This window comes from Nerophis lumbriciformis, linkage group LG11, assembly GCF_033978685.3.
Source record: "Nerophis lumbriciformis linkage group LG11, RoL_Nlum_v2.1, whole genome shotgun sequence".
Classification (NCBI taxonomy): Eukaryota; Metazoa; Chordata; class Actinopteri; order Syngnathiformes; family Syngnathidae; genus Nerophis; species Nerophis lumbriciformis.
Window position 1 is genome coordinate 12,095,891 of NC_084558.2, and position 21,154 is coordinate 12,117,044.

The following is a 21,154-nucleotide window of genomic DNA, read 5'->3' on the forward strand; positions in this document are numbered from 1 at the left end:
TCTTAGTCCAGAAAAGTCAGTGGATCAACAAAGAAATCCAAAGCTTGAGGTGTTGGGTCACAGCCAAACACTTCTGGTACATTCCACTGCAGACCAGGTGGGGGGAAACAAGGAAATAAAGACGAAAAACACCTTCTGTTTTCCTGCTGGAATGTTAATGGCTGGTGTGACTAAGGGTACACTGACACTGTTTTGGTCAAACACTTTTAATTGTTTTTTGTCATGGTAAAAAAAAAAACACATCATGCCTTTCAAGGACATGTTGTTCCTGTTTTAATCAACCTCCTTTCAAATTGTTAGCCTTACCCATAACAAGGAGATGAAAACGTATGCACAAAAGTACCATGAATTGATTAACGTGGACCCCGACTTAAACAAGTTGAAAAGCTTATTCGGGTGTTACCATTTAGTGGTCAATTGTACGGAATATGCACTGTACTGTGCAATCTACTAATAAAAGTTTCAATCAATCAATCAATCAAGTAATGTAATGTACACCTATTAGTGTCTAGCTGACGCTTCTGTGTATTTGCATACAAATGGACTCCTATTCTGTCATGCACTCATGCATCTTTGTAATATGAAGTAGGGCTGCAACAACTAATCGATTAAAATCGATTATAAAAATAGTTGGCAATTAATTTAGTCATTGATTCGTTGGATTTATGCTATGCGCATGCGCAGAGGGTACTTTTTTTATTTTTAATAAACTGCAACATTTACAAACAGCTGAGAAACAATAATCAAAATAAGTATGGTGCCAGTATGCTGTTTTTTTTTCAATAAAATACTGGAAAGGATAGAAATGTAGTTTGTCTCTTTTATCAAATTATTAATCGATTAATCGAAGTAATAATCGACAGATTAATCGATTATCAAATTAGTTGTTAGTTGCAGCCCTAATATGAAGTTATTTGAGTGCAAGGTAGTGTAGACCACATACCATTTATTGGCTACTTTTAAACACAAAAACGTGATTGCTGCATGTATTGTAGACAATGCATATATAGACCACCATAACAAATCATTTTAGTTTTTATTGTATTCTAGGCAGTATTTATTCACCTTTCACCGATAGTGACTGCATGGATATGCTATGTTCTGCAGGCCGAGCAAAAACATGATCCTTTGCTATTTATGGACAGTTAGACTCTTGCATTTGTGATATTATCCCGTTCATGATCTGTGAACAGTTGGGTGGGCTTCCTTGGTCTTGTTTTTTAGTGAGGATTTGATAAGCAAGGTTGTTTTTTTCCCAGTTTGCTTTACTTAATTATTTTGCCGATATTCATGTTTATGGCACTTTTTATTTGCATTGACAAAGATGGAAGAAGTACTTCCCTGTTCCAAGAAAAACTTTATGCTGTAATTTTTTTTTGGTTCCATATTACATCAACTCATCAGCTATTGATTTGTCAAGGAACTGCATTTTCGTAAATCATTTATTCCTATACACCTCGTAGTAGTGGCTCAGTTTTTTTTTGTTATTGTTTTTTTTTTGTACTTTAAATACCTCTTAAAAATGAAACTACCCTATTTTCCATTTTAAAATAAAACTATTCGTAGGATTTAATTTTTTGTTTTCTGGAAATTGTGAGGCTGGTCTTGCTGTGTTCATTTACACATTCACAGGAAGTCTGTCAGACAAGGCAGTGTATTTACTTGCACAAAACCTAGTGTGTTCCTTTAATTTTTTTAAATGCCAATCAGTGAAGGATAAATAAAAAGCCAGATAAGAAGGTACAAGGCCAAATAGTTTTAATGGAATGTTCTCAAAGTCTGAACTATGACAGCAAGTTTATCTTGCTAAAGGCCAACACCATGACCAGCAGAAAATGTTGTGACGAGTAAATTGTTTTCCAAACAAAATCTGTTTGGTATTCTGTATCCAGTAAACATATTAAGTGTTTTTACTTTAATAGATAGGGCTTAGAGCTGTTAGATCTTGAGTTTGTCTATATGTTTCAGTACATATTGTACAATCAAGGCAAGAACTCAGGTCCCCTGTCTCTTAAAACTAATAATCCCAATCTTTGTAAAACAGCACAGCAGTAGGTTTTCCACTTGATAATAAGAATATAGCAGAAAACAACCCAAACCATATTGCATTGTGAACGCATCGTTCATAATTACTACATTTCCATGCAGAAAAAAACCCCTAATTATTGTATGAATTTCGTTGAAAAAAAACACCTCATCTGGCTCCTCTCGATGTTGGGGAGCAGCGGCTCTACTTTGAGCTCTTCCCAAATGAAAGAGCTTCTCACCCTATCTCTAAGGAAGAGCCCCGCCACCCAACAGAGAAAATTCATTTTGGTCGCTTGTACCTGTGATCTTGTCCTTTCGGTCATAACCCAAAGCTCATGACTATAGTTGAGGATTGGAACGTAGATCCAATTGAGAGATTTGCCTTTCGGCTCAGCTCCATCTTCACCACGACAGATCGATGCAGGGTCCGCATCACTGCAGACGCCACACCGATCCACCTGTCGATCTGACGATCCACTCTTCCCTCACTCGTGAACAAAACTCTGAGGCACTTGAACTCCTCCACTTGTGGCAAGATCTCCACCTTAACCCGGAGATGGCACTCCACCCTTCTCCGGGCGGGGAACCACGGTCTCGGATTTGGAGGTGTTGATTTTCATCCCAGTCGCTTCACACTTGGCTGTGAACCGATCTAGTGAGAGCTAAAGATCCTGGCCAGATGAAGCCATCAGGACCACATCATCTGCAAAAAGTAGAGACCTAATCCCACAGCTACCAAACCGGAGCCCCTCAACGTCCTGACTGCGCCTAGAAAGTCTGTCTATAAAAGTTATCAATAGAATTGGTGACAAAGGGCAGCCCTGTCGGAGTCCAACCCTCATTGGAAACGGATCCGACTTACTGCCGGCAGTGCGGACCAAGCTCTGACACCGATCATACAGGGAGCGTACCGCGACAATCAAACCCCATACTCTGAGCACTACCCACAAGACTTCCCGAGGGACACGGTCAAAGGCTTTCTCCAAGTCAACAAAGCACATGTAGACTTACGACCAGGACAAAAACCACACTGCTTCTCCTGAATCCGAGGTTTGACTATCCGGCGTAGCCTCCTCTCCAGTACACCTGAATAGACCTTACCGGCAAGGCTGAGGAGTGTGACCCCACAATAGTTGTAACACACCCTCCGGTTGTCCTTCTTAAAGAGATTAACCACATCCTCGGTCTGCCAATCCAGAGGTACCGCCCCCCCCATGTCCAAGCAATGCTGCAGAGTCTTGTCAACCAAGACAGCCCCACAGCATCCAGAAACTTAAGGAACTCTTGGCGGATCTCATCCACCCCCAGGGCCCTGCCACCGAAGAGTTTTTTAACTACCTCGGCAACCTCAGCCCCAGAAATAGATTCCCAGAGATTCCCCAGGCACTGCTTCCTCATAGAAGGCGTCTAGGTGGGCTTGAGGAGGTCTTTGAAGTATTCCCTCCACCGATCCACAACGTCCTCAGTCGAGGTTTAGCAGCACACCATCCGCACCATTTACTGTGTTGACAGTGCAATGCTTCTCCCTCCTTAGACGGCAGATGATGGTCCAGAATCACTTTGATGTCGTCCGAAAATTGTTTTCCATGGCTTCGCCAAACTCCTCCCATGTACAACATGAGGGAAAAAACACAGGAAATATGTTAAATTAAAGGCAGTGAAACAATAATAATGATAAATAAACACCATAATATATACTCCAATGGAGATTTTTCAGCACAGGATAAATTACCAGAAAGCACAGTGGCAAATGACAATAACCTGGCCAAAGGAAAGGTACAGAATAGTTCTCTCACTAAAGAGACATCAACAAACTCCATCTTTACATAAACTGAAATATTTAAAGTAAACATATTTTCCTGACTGTGGAACAGAGTCAAAAAAAATGTAATTCCTCCCCAACGCCTACATTTCAAGTTCTTATGAAGGTAATAATGGTAATGTAATTGAGAGTGTACAAATGGCCCCAATGAGTGTCCATTACTATTAACTATCCTTCATTTAGCTGGGGACACCCGACAACTACCTCTAGGGGTCCCCACACCCCACTCTATGTATTTATTTTAGTTTGCCTTTTATTTGACCCACCCCTGTAATGTTATTAATTTTCTTTGCCTACAGTATATAAAAACATCATTCATCTAGATCTTGACGTAAAGCAGCAGTTTTGTCGGAGCCAGCAGCCTCCCCACGCCGCACAATGGAGTGAAAGCCGGTTCTCTTTTTAAAGTTTTCCAACCACCGACAGCTCACCTTAAAGGGGAACAGCACTTTTTTTTGGAATGTTGCCTATTGTTCACAATCATTATGAGAGACAAGGACACAAATGTCTTTTTTTTAGGATTTTAAAGATGATACAAAAAAACGCTTGGAGGATTTGGCTATGGCGTTGTTGTCTTCAAAGCCATCTAAAACAACTTTTAAAAAAAAGCTGCTGTGGAAACGGAAATCAATGCGTGGAGGAAGTCCGTCCTGGCAATGATTAAAATGACCAAAATACGGTAAATATTGTGCATATTACACATTTTTATGAACGTGTCTGTTACTACATTATATATAGACTTGCAGTGTGTATATAAAATGTTGATGGAGTGTTTTGAAGTTGTTTTAGAGGGCTTTGAAGGATACAACAGTGACTCTCTCTATTAGCCGCATTTTCCAAACATTTTTTTATCATTTTTAAAAACCAAACAAAAAGAAGACATGTGTTCTTGTCTTTCCTAATGATTGTGAACAATCTGCAAAAAAAAAAAGTGCAGTTCCCCTTAAATGTTTGTTTTTAATCAGTCAAATTAATCTATCAGTCTTTACATGTTTACTTACATTGCAGCCCCTGTATCACTGAGAGTATTGCAGATACAGTACATACGTAAAGTATTCACAGCGTTACACTTTTTTTTTTTTACATTTTGTTATGTTTCAGCCTTATTCCAAAATTTTATGAATTAAATTTGTGTCCTCAAAATTTTATACCCCATAATGACAATGTGAAAAATTATTGTCAACATTTTAGCAGGTTTATGGTTTATAGTTTAACTTTCTTTTTCGAAAATGCATACAATTACAACATGATACATCACATGTATATATTTAATAAAAATTGAATACTTAATCACATGAACATAAGTATTCACAGCCTTTGCTCAATACTTTGTTGATGCACCTTTGGTAACAATTACAGCTTCAAGTAGTTTTAAATACAATGCCACAAGCTTGGCACACCTATCTTTGGGCAGTTTCACTTATTCCTCTTTGCAGCACTTCTTAAGCTCAATCAGGTTGTATGGGAACCGTTAGTGTGCAGCCATTTTTAGATCTCTCTAGAGATGTTCAATTAGATTCAAGTCTTGGCTCTGCCTGGGCCACTTAAAGAGGGCTACATTTGCAGAGTTGTCCTGAAGCCAAGTTCAAGAGCGCTCTAGAGCAAGTTTATGTCTCTGTACATTCCTGCATTCATCTTTCCCTCTATCCTGACTCATCTCCCATTTCCTGCTGCTGAAAAACTTCCCCACAGCATGATGCTGTCCCCACCATGCTTGACTGTTGGGATGGTCATGGCCTGGTGATCTATCAATCAGTCAATCAAAATGTATTTATATAGCTTTTAATCACAAGTGCCTCAAAGGGCTTTCTTCACAAACCATAATGACATCCTCGGATCTGAACCCACATCCGGCCAAGAAAAGACTCAACCGAATGGGAACAATGACAAACTCGGGTCCAGATGCAATGGATGCCGAGTGGCTACGATTCATAATGTGAGAGTTCAGTCAGAACTCAGTCACCAACTGATGCATAGAAGAATGGTCCACCCCCGGTCCCGACTTGGAACAGCTAGCGACTGATCCGTAGCCACCTGATAACCTCTCAACGCAGGGGATGGGGCACAGCAGAAAAGAGAAGCGGCAGGTCAACTGGTCTAAAAAGGGGTTTATTTAAAGGCTACAGTATATAAATGAGTTTTGACATGACACCTGGCATTTACGCCAAAGAGTTCAATCTTTGTCTGACCAGACCAGAGAATTTTACTTCTCATGGTCTGAGAGTCTTTCAGGTGCATTTTGGCAAACTTTTACGAAGGAATGGCTTCCGTCTGGCTATTTAAGTGCATGTAAATGTAGTAAATGAGTTACAGCAAACAACAGCAATAGGATTGATTCAAGAGGACACAGAGAAGCATAAAAACAGCCAAGGATTAATATTATGGGTAAGGCAACTTTGTAAGCTTAGTGAATGTGTGTTATTGTTGTCACCATTAAATGTTGCAAGGATGCGGCGATAACAAATCTATTCGACCAGTGAACGAACACCCACCATGGAATCCGATCAGTACACCTGGGACTTTTTTGCTTTCGGAAACGTGTCAATAGTAACGGCAAGTTTGTAAAAGGCAGTGGAAATTAGAAAGTCATCAAAATAATGATCGCAATAGTGGTGAAACACAGAATTATAAATCAGTTGTAAATCCTTACTGGGTATACAAAAATCATGTGTACATGTGTTGTTTACTTTGTTTCTGAGCTTGTACTCACTTCCTAATTGTTGTATGTTGTCATCCCTATGTGTGTCTTCTGTCCAGACTGTGAATCAGTCAAACTGTGAGCAGCTGGACATTAATCATTCGCCCCTTGTTGAGAGATATTCTAGTCACTAGCCACTGTTTGTTTGAGGTGTAGGCCTGTGTTTGACTGTGCACTGTGGCTCTAATGTGTCACCTATTTGATATAGTGGTTTACTGTACTGGTTAGTGTGTTTGAAAGTGATGCTTTATTAATGGGCAGACACCACTCTGCGCTGCATATAAAGTGCTAAAAATAAAATGAAAATAAAAAGAGTGTTGTTTTGGCTAATACAATATTGATTTTTTTTCTAAAACAGGGCTTAAAGATTGTTTGTGTGTGCCTGAAAGTAACCTTACCCTGTGAGTGCAAAGGTGATCCCATGCTGAATATAGGCCCCCCCGCCCCTTATTGCCAGCTGGTCCTGCTATTTAAAACAGCGGGGAATGCATGGGGGCAATTTACAGTCAGCATTCACTTTATGTTTATTACGAGAATACCTTTTTTTATTAAGGCCAGGAAGCATAAGCTCTAACAGTGTGCCTGCCTTCAAGAGAAATCAACAAATACAAAAATGTATCATTAAATTAATTTTACAATTCAACTGTTGCACCTTCAGCAAAAATCAGGGATGTCAGCCAAGTTCATTATTGAGAACAGGTTTTGATTTTTCAGATGAGTGTGGTCTATGGGCACTGTTAGTACGTAAGTGGCAGCCTGTAGCATTGAATGAACGGCAACAGCTGAGAAGGAGAACTTTATCGGCAACACTCTCTGCCTTTGTGTGCGTGCATGTGTGTGTGCGTGTGTGTGCGTGTGTGCGTGTGTGTGTGTGTGTGTGTGTGTGTGTGTGTGTGTGTGTGTGTGTGTGTGTGTGTGTGTGTGTGTGTGTGTGTGTGTGTGTGTGTGTGTGCCTGAGATACAGGAGGAGCTGCAAGCAGAGTCTCACTGGGCACTGCTCAGCTCATTGCTCTCTTCTTTTCCTCTGCTTTTGGCCTTTCTTCAGCTTCCTCTCGCTGCTTTATTTGTCGTCACTGTCCCCGACTCGCCCTGTGGATTTCTTTCCAAGTCCCTCTGTGGGAAAGATTCACAGAGCAGCGCCGTCGTGACTCGCCGCCCAGCTCTGCAGGGAAAGACGCTGAGACAGACCAATCGATTACAGTGATACAGAAGAAAGACGCATTGAAAAAGGAGAGGCAGCCCTCCTCCCTTTTCAGTTCGAGAGGACACTACCTTGGCTGGCTTTGGACCTCTTATCGAGCATTTGGCTCACGTTCTCTCTCAGGAAAACGACAACTCATTACAGGACAACTGGGACGGTTTTGTCGCATCAAGGACGAGGAGGAGAGTGGCTTTTAAATGAGTTCAATGTTTACTACGAAGTAACTAGTTCAAATTCAATGATTATGCTGGACAGCAACCATTGCCTGTCCTTTGAACATTCCTCATTGGGCTCTCCTCCAATGGGGGATGACATGGAAAAGACAGGAGTAAGGATGGACCATGATAGACATGTCTATCACAGCTTGAAAGAAGGTGGGGATTCCTTTGATACTTGTCGTCAGTGCAGGCATAAGACTTCTTGATATGATTTATGTTTATGCGGCTAAATAGACAGGCTTTACTCTGGTACTTTATTGCTTGATTGAAATAGTTAAATGGCTTTGCTAGAGATGACAATGACTATTATCTGGTTATTATTAAATGGGCAACTGTAGGTTTAAATACACTATGCAATACAAGACTGCACTTAAGCTTTCAGTTTTAGTTGTAAAGTAGGACTAGTTGAGTATTTTAGGACCCTTAGAAAGTTTTACAAAATAAATGCAAACCCATGTTAATCAAATTGCCTTGTAGTGCCCGAAAAGTTAGAGCTCTCCAGGTCCATTAATTTTTGTGTGCTAACCCTTGCTGTACTCTCTTTGCTGCGGCATTGCTGTATTTCAGGGTGGCTATTAAAGATGACTAGAAGAGTATCAAGCGACTGGCAGATCCTGCATATGTTGCATGCTCTATCATAACTGTGCTAAATAAGCTGCTCGTGGTCAAACTGACTGTTCGTGCAAAATCATGTGCTCTTGTATTGCACACAGCTTTTGTAAATAGAGCAGTTCGACAGCTATGCTAACTTTAACCTCGATTGGACAGCTGGGGGTTAACAGCACTATGACTGTGCATTATTGTAACAAGTACATTTCTACCCAATACACATTCTACGGACACAGCTAATTAATTAATCATAGACCACTTATTCACCCTGCATTTTTATCATTCAGCAGCTAAACTATACCAGGGCCTCGATCAAACACACACCTTTCCGCACAAGAAAAGCACTAGTCTTCCCTAAACAAGGTGAAAATGTTTTTTTTTGCAAATGATGCTCAAATTTTTGTATATATCGTGCATCCGGAAAGTATTCACAGCTTTACCACATTTTTCACATTTTGTTATGTTACAGCCTTATACCAAAATTGATTAAATTAATTTATGTCCTCAAAATTCTACACAGAATACCCCACAATGACAATGTGAAGAGGGTTTTTTTTTTAAGAGTGTTTTGCAAATTTCTTAACAAGAAAAAACTAAGAAATCACATGTACATAAGTATTCACAGTCTTTGCTCAATACTTTTTTGATGCACTTTTGGCAGAAATTACAGCCTTAGGACTTTTTGAATATGATGCCACAAGCTTGGCACGCCTATCGTTGGGCAGTTTCGCACATTTCTCTTTGCCCATTCTTCTTTGTATCACCTCTCAAGCTCCATCAGGTTTGATGGGAAGTGTCAGTGCGCAACCATTTTCTGTTCTCCACAAAGCTGTTCAATTGGATTCAAGTCTGAGCTCTGGCTGGGCCACTCAAGGACATTTGCAGAGTTGTCCTGAGCCATTCCTTTGATATCTTGGCTGTGTGCTTAGAGTCGTCGTTATGCTGAAAGATGAACTCTGGAGCAGGGTTTCATCCAAAATGTATCTGTAACTTACTGCATTCATCTTTCCCTCTATCCTGACTAGTTTCCCAGTTCCTGTCACTGAAAATCATTTCCACAGCATGATTCTGCCACCACTATGCTTCACTGTAGGGATGGTATTGGCCTTGTGATGAGTGGTGCCTGGTTTTCTGCAAACATGATGCCTGGCATTCATGCCAAAGAGTTCAATCTGTATCTCATCAGACAAGAGTATTTGGTTTCTAATGGTCTGGGAGTCTCTCAGTTGCATTTTGGGAAAACCTTTACAAAGGAATGGATTTTGTCTGGCCACTATACCATACAAGCCTGATTGGTGGTTTGCTGCAGAGATGGTTGTCCTTCTGGAAGGTTCTCCTCTCTCCACAGAGGAATGCTGTAGCTCTGACAGAGTGACCATTCGGTTTTTGGTCACCTCCCTCACTAGTGCCCTTTTCCCCTGAGTGCTCAGTTTAGACTGCCGGCCAGCTCCAGGAAGAGTCCTCGTGGTTTCAAACTCCTTCCATTTATGAATGATGGAATCCACTGTGTTCATTGGGACTTCATGGCAGCAGATATTTTTCTGTACCTTCCCCAGATTTGTGCCTCGTAGCAATCCTGTCTCGGAGGTCTACAGACAGTTCCCTGGACTTGATGCTTGGTTTGTGCTCTGCCATGCAAGTGTGGGACCTTATATATAAACAGGTGTGTGCGTTTCCAAATCATGTCCAATCAACTAAATATACCACAGTTGGACTCTAATTTAGCTGTAGGAACAGGAACATCTCCAGGATGATCAGTTGAAACAGGATGCCCTGAGCCAACTTTTGATCTTTATGGCAAAGGCTGTAAATACTTATGTACATGTGTAGAATTTTGAGGACAAAAATTTATTTATTTCATTTTGGAATAAGGCTGCAACATAACAAATTGTATAAAAAAGTGAAGCACTGTGAATACTTACCAGATAAACTCTGTGTTGTTGTGTATGTTGGGCAGTTTATGTAATGTATGTGTGGTCTTTTATGACATTTCAGACATGAGTTTGTAGGATATTTGTCCAAACTTATTCCCACAATCTTGGCTCAGCTATTTTCTTCTCGGATGCTTTTTTGATCCTCAACCCCAAATCCTTGGACCGTTCCCTTGATCTTTTGTATCAGTGGATGTACTTAAAAGTCCCATTTTAGTATTTGTAGTGTACAAATCTCAGAAGTCCTATATATATATATATATATATATATATATATATATATATATATATATATATATATATATATATATGACTGCGTGGGTTCCCTCCGGGTACTCCGGCTTCCTCCCACCTCCAAAGACATGCACCTGGGGATAGGTTGATTGGCAACACTAAATTGGCCCTAGTGTGTGAATGTGAGTGTGAATGTTGTACTGCGGCTTCCTCCCATCTCCAAAGACATGCACCTGGGGATAGGTTGATTGGCAACACTAAATTGGCCCTAGTGTGTGAATGTGAGTGTGAATGTTGTCTGTCTGTGTTGGCCCTGCGATGAGGTGGTGACTTGTCCAGGGTGTACCCCGCCTTCCGCCCTAATGCAGCTGAGATAGGGCCCTGCGATGAGGTGGCGACTTGACCTGACCACAGAACTTTCCTCCACAAGGTCTTATATTTGTCCATGTGATGTCAGATGAAACAAAAATTTAGCTGTTTGGCCACCATACCCAGCAATATGTTTGGAGAAGAAAAGGTGAGGCCTTTAATTCCAGGAACACCATCCTACCGTCAAACATGGTGATGGTAGTGTTGTGCTCTGTGCCTGTTTTGCTGTCAATGGAACTGGTGCTTTACAGAGAGTAAATGGGACAATGAAAAAGGAGGATTACCTCCAAATTCTTCAGGACAACCTAAAATCATCAGCTCGGAGGTTGGGTCTTGGGCGCAGTTGGTTGTTCCAACAGGACACTGACCCCAAACACATGTCAAAAGTGGTAAAGAAATGGCTAAATCCGGCTAGAATTAAGGTTTTAGAATGGCCTTCCCAAAGTCCTGACTTAAACATGTGGACAATGCTGAAGAAACAAGTCCATGTCAGAAAACCAACAAATTTAGCTGAACTGCATCAATTTTGTCAAGAGGAGTGGTCAAAAATTCAACCAGAAGTTTGCCAGAAGCTTGTGGATGGCTATCAAAAGCGCCTTATTGCAGTGAAACTTGCCAAGGGACATGTAACCAAATATTAACATTGCTGTATGTATACTTTTGACCCAGCAGATTTGGTCACATTTTCAGTAGACCCATAATAAATTCATAAAAAAACCAAACTTTATGAATGTTTTTTATGACCAACAAGTATGTGCTCCAATCATTCTATCACAAAAAAAAAAGAGTTGTATAAATGATTGGGAACTCAAGACAGCCATATATATATATATATATATATATATATATATATATATATATATATATATATATATATATATATATATATATATATATATATATGTGTGTGTGTATACAGTACAGGCCAAAAGTTTGGACACAACTTCTCCTCATTCAATGTGTTTTCTTTATTTTCATGACTATTTACATTGTAGATTGTCACTGAAGGCATTAAATGTATAAATGAACACATGTGGAATTATGTACTTAACAAAAAAAGGTGAAATAACTGAAAACATGTTTTATATTCTAGTTTCTTCAAAATAGCCACCCTTTGCTTAGATTACTGTTGTGCACACTCTTGGCATTCTCTCAATGAGCTTCAAGCACACCTGTGAAGTGAAAACCATTTCACAAATGTGACTACCTCTGAAGCTCATGGAGAGAATGCCAAGAGTGTGCGAAAAATATATTAGTGTTGCTTCACATTGTCTTGCTAGTATAAATCTAGCAACGAGTTACATAGTTGAAATTATGCTTCAACATCCATTCTTAGTCATCTAAATAATGTAACTGATTAGTCAGACTTTGTCTTGCTGTCTACTGCTTTTATGCAGTTTTGTGGTGACCTAGTATCCTAGTGTTTTTACTGCTTTTTTTTTCCATGCTTTTCTTAAATTACCCATGATGGCCCTCAAACCTGATTTGATCCTGCTGTGAGTAATCCTTAATCCCCATGAAGAATTGCAAATGTTAGTACTGACTGTGTGTACATACCCAGCAGGGCACAGTGAGAAACAATGTTAAGGTTTAAGATCAGGGAACTTCTAAGTTCACACTTCACCCAATACAAAGGGTGGATAAAGCTCTTGGAGTGAATGAATCGCTGGGCTACAGCAGTGACATGCCAAGATGAAATAGAAGTAAAGTGTGAGGTTCTCTTTCCAAGAATAAACCTCCTCCTGGGAAGTGCCAAGTGATATGGCACCCTCTCCAGCCCTCCATGGTGCACTTGGGCAGCACGTGACTCAGAGTGTTTACTTCTTAGGGACAATCCATTTCTTGGCTGCTGCAGAATTGTGGAGGTATAACTAAATGTGCGTGGCTGTGTTTAGGTAGTGAATTGACTTTCCAAGGAGTGTCTCCTGTCTGTGTGCTCCCTAAAGAGGTAGTGTGTACACATTTGTAAATATAACACAAATAGGATTTGGGTTCGTTGTCAAGGCTCTAGAGTTGAGTAAGGACATTTTCGTGCACGGGCTCACACTAACACTATAATTCATGGAGCTTGCGGTGTTGCCGTCCAGACGCTTATCATAACAGAGAGCAAATGCAGCGCACAGAGTAGCATTGCCTGGCGAGTACCGATGATATCATTATGTCAATGCGAAGGGACAGGTGCTGCTTCTCCTCAAACTAGCAGACCCAACTAGAGGTATGCTTGCAAGCCTCGGTGCGATGCTCAACTTGACACATTTGCATACCCTTTCAGCGGGGACAGCTGCTAGACATAAAAAAAACAAGCATCTCAGCTGAGTTAAACCGAGCTGTGTTTATGAAAACATTATTCATTATGATGATTATCAAATTCTCTGAAGTTTAAAGGAACAAGAGGAAGGTTGTTACATCTGTTTTTAAAAAGAACAGCAGTCTTTTTCCAGGACACTGAGTGTTACGACGAACAAATGTCTGCGCTGATGGCTTTTTCTGTTTGGTTTTTTAGTTGTGTGTGTGATCTTCAGTGTGTGAAATACTCAGCCTGCCTCCAAATGATCAGCAGTGAAAACAATGCAACAGTAATGATGCACTTTCTCTGTCCTGGACCACCAGCACAGAGAGTGTTATAATAGATGACTGTATACATTCAGGGATTAAGATGGCGTTGAGTACATTTTACATTTGTGTAAATACAGCTCAAATGTTCAAGTGTTAAAAAAAACGTAAGCACTGTATTGCTACAACTTGAAAACAATCAATTGTGTACTCTCCTTAAAACAGACTGAAGAAGGAGCCACTGTCATATGATTAAAAACGGTGTGAATTTAAGTTTTCACCGCATACAGGTGTAAAAAGAAGTTAACTGCTATAAAGGAAAAATAGTCACCTTTTGATTTTTTTAACATGTAAGTGTCTTCTCATTAAGACTAACAGCTTTGCTGTTGTTTATTGGTACTGTAGTATTGACTTATATGCTGAAATTGTACTGCGCAACCAGCACAGACGTGTACACTGCATTAGTATTGATTTATATGCTGACTTTTAACATTGTACTGCCCAACCAGGACAGTGATGCTATATCGCTACACTATAACAACATCGCAAGTTACATTTGCATTCATATTATTTTTTATACATGCGCAGGGCCGGCCCGTGGCATAGGCCGTATAGGCAAATGCTAAGGGCGCCGTCCATCAGGGGGCGCCACGCCAGTGCCACAAATGTTGGAGAAAAAAAAAAAGTTGGTACTATTATTTCTAAATACAAAAAATAATCCCTCGTTAATTAAAATGCAAAGTAAAGCCTATATAATAGAAATATTATTTGTTACAACATTACCCCCCCGCACGGTGCGCCCCCTCCCTTCCCGTATCATGACTCTTTTTGGACGTCACCACATCAAAAAATCAACACAAGATGTCGAAACGGCCAAAACTGTCAGGTGCCCAGGGAAGAAAAAAGAGAAAAGAAGAGGAGGAGAAACGAGAAAAAGACAGAGGTAGCAGGTAGGTAACGTTAGCCTACATGAAATTATTTGTCTGTTACAGAATGTGATAGTAACCTGGCTTTTTAGCATTAAGCTAATGTTACATGATTCGGCAATTGCTAATCAATAAATAGCTAGTTCTGTTTTAACGTCGGGTTAATATTGTGGAGGGGGCTGAATTGTTATGGAAAATAATAATGTAACGTTAGGTAATTACAGTACTCCCACCTTACATTCCTCAGGGACATTTGTATTAGATCTTTTAAGCAGGTGTTTTTTGTTTACATTGTTATTGCCTTCTGGTTAGCTAATGTTTGCCCTGCAGGTAATAGTCACTTTTCCACCCCTTTATATATTAGGTATAGTTGTAAGCCTAGTTGTTAAAGTGCACATCATTAATGTTAATTAAGCAATATGTATGTAAAAAATATTGTATTTCATATATTCATTTTTTATTTTTTGCATTCATTTATTTATTCATATTTTTTTTAATCTTGTTAACTATTCTGATTGTTAATTTGCTTTCTTTAAGTAAAAAAAAGGTCAAAGACAAAGCTATTCGGTTTCTTGTGAGTATAAACACTTCACTGCCGATGTGGGGGGGCGCCACCTAAAATCTTGCCTAGGGCGCCAGATTGATTAGGGCCGGGCCTGTACATGCGTGTGATAATTATGTGCGTCCCAAAGTCACCGGCCTTGGCGTCACTATAGACAGCGATTTTAAACTTGACAAACAAGTCAATGGTGTTTTAAAATCGTGTTTTTATCATCTTCGTCTTTTAGTAAAGGTAAAACCGTTTTTATCTTTTAACCTTTTTGAACAAGTCGTGCATGCTTTTATTTCAAGTCGCCTGGACTACTGCAATGCACTTTATGCTCGCATTAGCCAAAAAGCTCTCTCCTGGTTGCAGTTAGTCCAGAACGCGGCAGCACGACTTTTAACAGGGGCCAGGAAACGTGAGCATATAACCCCAATTCTTCAGAGTTTGCACTGGCTCCCTGTTCATTCTAGAATTGATTTTAAAACCTTGCTGTTTGTTTTTAAAGCTTTACATGGACTGGCACCTCAGTATATCTCGGACCTCATCCAAATTTACACTCCTGCGCGCGCTCTGAGGTCCGAGAGCCAGCTCCAGCTCGTGGTGCCCAAGATCAGACTTAAATCCAGGGGAGACAGGGCCTTCTCTGTGGTCGGCCCTAAGCTCTGGAACACTCTGCCCCTCCATGTTCAAACTGCTCCCACAGTAGAGTGTTTTAAGTCTCGTCTTAAGACCCACTTTTATTCTTTGGCTTTTAACACTACGTGAGTTGTGTGGTCCTCTGTCCTCTGTTGTCCTCTGTGTTTTTTTTAATACATTTTGATTTCTATTTACTGTTTTAATTGGTTTTACCTTTTAAAATCGTTTTAATCATATTTATTTTTATATTGTTTTTATATTGGTTTTATATTTATTTATTTTTTGTTTTTATTCAGTCATTGGTGGAGCTAAGGATAATATTTGAATATTGTTTTTAATATTGTTTTTAATATTGTTGTGCAGCACTTTGGAAACATTTTTGTTGTTTAAATGTGCTTTATAAATAAAGTGGATTGGATTGAATTATCATTACAGTATATGTATCACTTTAGATACTTGATATTTTGGTTGATTACAAATCTTTAAGGATGTCGTCACACAAGTAAATAAGGTAGTAGTCAAACTTTTACATATTCACTCTTATCAATGGTACCCTTAAATTATATCACAAACAAGCCAAAGAAAATGCAAAGCACACTTTCAGAAGTTTAAAAGCTCACTGAGCTGAGGGCCGTATAAGATATGCTTTTTTCTTTGTATTTCGAGATCTACAGATGTCTGTGAATGTGCCACTACGGTATAATCAATTTGTACATTAGTTTTACTCTGCACAATAAAATGTACATACAATAGGCCGAGATGTCCACTCTGTTCTCCTGCCTTGTTCTCTAAATGTCTTTGTCTTGTTATGTAATAAGTGCTTCCTGTTTTAAAATGATGGCACAATCAACTTCAATCTGGACTTGTTCATTATAATTTCTCCAAAAGTATTTTTTATTTGTTCTTGTCGGTTTATCTTTCCATGTAAATATATGGTTAAATGTGGACATGTCAATGCACACACACAAAAACAGAATTATTATTTTTAAGAGACTTAAAGAAAGAGGAAGTGCCCGCCTCTTCTGTAAACTTAAAAAAAAAAGAAGCTCAAAAACTAGGTAAAGCAGGAGGATGTACTTGGTGCTGTCTTCATGTCAGCCCAAGTGCATCTGGGTTCCTGTGCACGTCTATTTATCTAAATGTGGACAACGGACATGGGATCAGTGGGACAATAAGAAACCAAAAAAGTGGACTGACTGATTTCCTCTTCTGTCCTTTTCACCTCCTCTGTCTCCATGCAGTCCTTCAGCTCAAACTCCAACAGAGGCGCACGCGAGAGGAACTGGTCAGCCAAGGGATCATGCCACGTAAGTGTATCATATATTCGCTATATATTGCATTGAGTATGGAGCGTTCTAGTAGCCCAGTCATTATGAGTTTATTCATAAGTTGAGACAGAAGCCTTACAGGTGCCTTTCCATCTAAAATGCGCTGCTGCCTGCAGCATGCGGCAAAATGAATTGGTTGTCGCATAAAGATCACATGTTTGTGGTTAATAACGTTACTAAATTATTATATTATATACATGCATGATCTGCATCTTCTACATAATAAACTGTGTTTATTATGGGTTAAATGTCATGGGTTTCATTAGGTTTTGTGTTATCAAGTAAAGCAGCTTCCTCTTCTCTTCTACATCCAACTTCCTGTTTCAGGGTTTTGCACATAAGAAGAGGCGGAATTAGTTTTTTTGTGTGTGTGTTGCCTGACACAGGATGTATTATAGTATCGATAGTGAAGTAAAGACAAGGTGACTGTCAAGTGCAATTTGCAGAAAAAACCCAAACCCTGCAGTGGCTTTCACTTTAAATTCTTTACTTGTTACGGGTACATCTTTCTACGGCCCTCTTATGTAACAAGGCCCATTGCCAGACTATGTAGTTATCCAGGTGAAATATGCCTATGTTGAGATAAGCAAAAAGAGAAAAGAAAAACAATTATTTATTTGGTTTGTAGACCCAACAGTCCCTATTTTGACTGTCTACTCAATGAGAGGTAATGGCCACACCACTGTCAAGGTTGAATTATAGCAGCGTAAGGATCAAACAAGCAAAATTATATATCAGTCTGAGAGATTGTGTGTTAGCTGATCTCCGATGTCAACTGCTGAATTGTCAGTTTGCAATGAGTTGGCGACTTGTCCAGTGTGTACCCTGCCTTCCGCCCAGGTGCATTTGGGATAGGCTTCAGCCCCCCCTGCGACCCGAAAGGGACAAGCGGTAGGAAATGGATGGGTGCAATGCCATGGTATGCAAATGTTGTAGGGGTGAGTGACAAATGTTCCACCCTCTGTCCCTCATTACCCACTGTCTCAGTGGTTTTGAGCAAGACCCCAATAGGAATAATAAAAATACATGTACTGTTTATACATTTTTGCAAGGTGATTAAAACATGCGCGGCAATAGTGATAATATTAAAGCTGCAGACTAAAACCTTGTTCCTCGATAAACTGCACTTTGTGAATGTCAGGAGATTATTTTCGGGGGGATTTACAAATAATAAAAATATTTTAACTGCCAGCTTGTTTTCACTAATCTAAGCACATTTTTTCTCATCATTCACTCTCTATGTTATGTACAGAACTCAGTTACTTTAAAACACGGCATTTCACTATGTTTACTATACACAGTTGTTATAATGGTACACTGTTTTTCATGCAGAATACACAGGTTTTATTCCCAACACCCAGCCATTGGTGATGTCCAGTGCCGGTCCTAAGGCCATAAAAATGGAACCAAACAAATCATGTGATTGACTTGCTGCGAATAACGGATGTCTTGTTTATTTCAAGTAGCAAAGTTGTACGCTATTTCAGATATTTAGCCTTGTTTAGATTTCAGTTTTTGCAGTTGTTTCAGTAATGAAAAAATACACAACCGCGATGGACTTATAATTTGCTGTTTTACAGAAAATAAAATAAGTCAATAAAAAGGCAGTTGAGCCAATTTGATAAGATTGCTATTGAGGAGAACACTCACACACCAAACATTTATGTGAATCATTTGTTAGGAAAGACCAAGGGGATTGACAATCAACCCCCTGTGAGTCTACTGTCAAAGTATTTTTGAGTGCCTTAAGTTGGACGTACTCGCATGCATAAAATAGAAAATGTTTTTGTGAAAGCTCTTGAATTAATTGGTAAATGTCTCCACTTTAATCACATTTAAATGTGATTTTTATTTTAATTTCACAGTGAAGGCGTTTGATGGCATGCAACTTAAAAAGTGGAAATAAGGAATACCTCTTACCTATTTAGAGTACACACGCACACACATAGATGTGAGGCTATACCTCTGGAAATTGTAAACAGCCAATCCAATGTTATTTTGTGACAGCTGCATATTATTGCTTTGTGTCTTGATGTTGTCGACTCGGTTACATCACAGCTAGTATGTCGGTCCTCCTTTAAATGTCGAGAATTGTGACATAAGGAGTGTCCTTCACCCTACCACGCTGGGTGTCATCTTGTGGTCACAATGTCGACACTGCGCGTCCTTGGCATTCATTTCATCAGCTTTTGACCAATCAGATGATGGCTCTCTTGCATCACTCCCAACTGCCACTGTCCTCTATATTCTTGCTTTTAATCCAGTATGTTATTAACAGCTAATAAGGCAATTTCTTTATACTTCTACTTTACAGCTTCTATACCAGCACGGTAGCGCGTTAGTCTAATATGACGTCTTTTTTCGTTAACGACAAATCTAAAGCGTTACTATTTCCAAACCAGTAGTCAGATAAAAGTTTATTTAATCCAAGTCACTGTGCGTTACAATTTTTGTTGTTGTAATTTTACCTCGTAAAACAATATTTTATTTCTCCTTGCGGTCTTGGAAAGTGACGTCACGTAAGCGAGAACTCACGTTTTTAGCATGAGGATATCACACGTGTGCGACACCAAATTAAACAACAATGGAGGGTGGAAAGAGAAGCGCGTTTTCAAGTTGGAAATACAGTCATTATTTCGTGTTTCTGTCCGTTAAAGACAGCAATATAAAGGTTCGCAGTACACTCTGTCCTGGAGACCAAATATTATCCACCTTCAAAAACACGATTTCAAATTTGAAAAAACATTTGGAGGCACGGCACAATGAAACTAACAGTGAAAGTCTCACCAGGTGGTACGAAGGAGACTGTGACTGATACAGTAGGCCCCCCACCACCCAAACAACAGAAGCTGGACTTCCGTGCAAAAGCATTAAGTCGGGGGGAGTTACAGAAGTTGGTCGGGCAGTATGTTGTCGAGGAAATGCTGCCCTTAAGCACAGTTGACTCGCCCTCGTTTCGTGCCATAATAAACAAGATCTCCGCTACGATTAACACGGACTTGCCTCACAGAACATCCTTTTCGTCTTACCTGGAGATGGCGTACGCACAGATGGAGAGCAACCTGGAAGCCACACTGTATTAGGTAGAATTTGTGTCAACTGCAGTAAAGAAAAACTGTCGTCATTTTTATTTATTTATAGATAAAACAAGTATTTGTGTGCAGCAAAGAAAGACTGTCATTATTATAATGTTTTTATATGTAAAACAAGTATTTATGTTAAACGTGCAGGGGGAAAAAAACTGTCATTTATTTTTTAATATAAAACTAATATTTATCTTATGTGCAGTAGTTGATTGTTAATGTGATTATTGGCAAAACCGCTTGTGATTTTTATGTTGAGGCGGCGGGGGTAATGTCGGGATCTGCATTGCTGAATAAATAATAAAGTAACTTGTAATCTAACTTAGTTACTTTTAAAATCAACTATCAGTAAAGTAACTAAGTTACTTTCTAAAGGAGTAATCAGTAGGCATTAATCACATTAGTTTTCCAAGGTAACTGTGGCAACACTGTATACCAGAAGTAGAAATGCACGCTATTTTTTTTAAGCTAATACCAATACAGATAACTTATTCATATCTATTATATATTATATTTAACTCTAGTTTGTGCTTTCAAAAGAATGTCATAGCAAGGCTGGATTTTCAGGTGGCTAATAAGGTTGAATGTGTTGAAGCGCCATGTTTTTCTTCCCATCCTAGTGGAATGTTTGTAGGACATTTGGTGCAAATAGCATGTGGAATGTCTTCCTCTGAAACAGTGAAGAAGTCCAACACGATCGACGCCATGTTGGTTTATAGTGAACTCAGGGGAAGTTTACAACAGGCCATACACACCATCAGCAATAAAAAAATAAATAAAAATAAGGAGCGCTTGATTTGCTCACCCCTAACCTACCTACAGTACAATATGGTTAATCTTGCCTCATTGGAGCCTTTTTTTATTTGTGTATCTGAGATATTCTTTAATGTTATCGGATTTATCGGTATGATGTCATAATTCCTCATATCGTGCAGTCTACTGATTAGTATATAAAGACAGTCATTGTAAAA

The 21,154-nt window shown here is 39.5% G+C and overlaps 1 protein-coding gene across 4 annotated transcripts in view; it reads left to right on the top strand.

Annotated features, from left to right (window-relative positions):
• Positions 1 to 21,154, top strand: part of mrtfab (myocardin related transcription factor Ab) — an 81,049-nt gene that overhangs the window by 37,389 nt on the left and 22,506 nt on the right. For 2 of the 4 annotated variants that reach the window (XM_061967373.1, XM_061967376.1), the window contains one exon: positions 17,014 to 17,079. In XM_061967373.1, coding sequence (XP_061823357.1) covers positions 17,014 to 17,079 — 66 coding nt within the window. Of the gene's footprint in view, positions 1 to 7,508; positions 8,124 to 16,823; positions 17,080 to 21,154 lie in introns of those variants that run through there. The other 2 variants (XM_061967374.2, XM_061967372.2) reach the window with 2 other exon arrangements.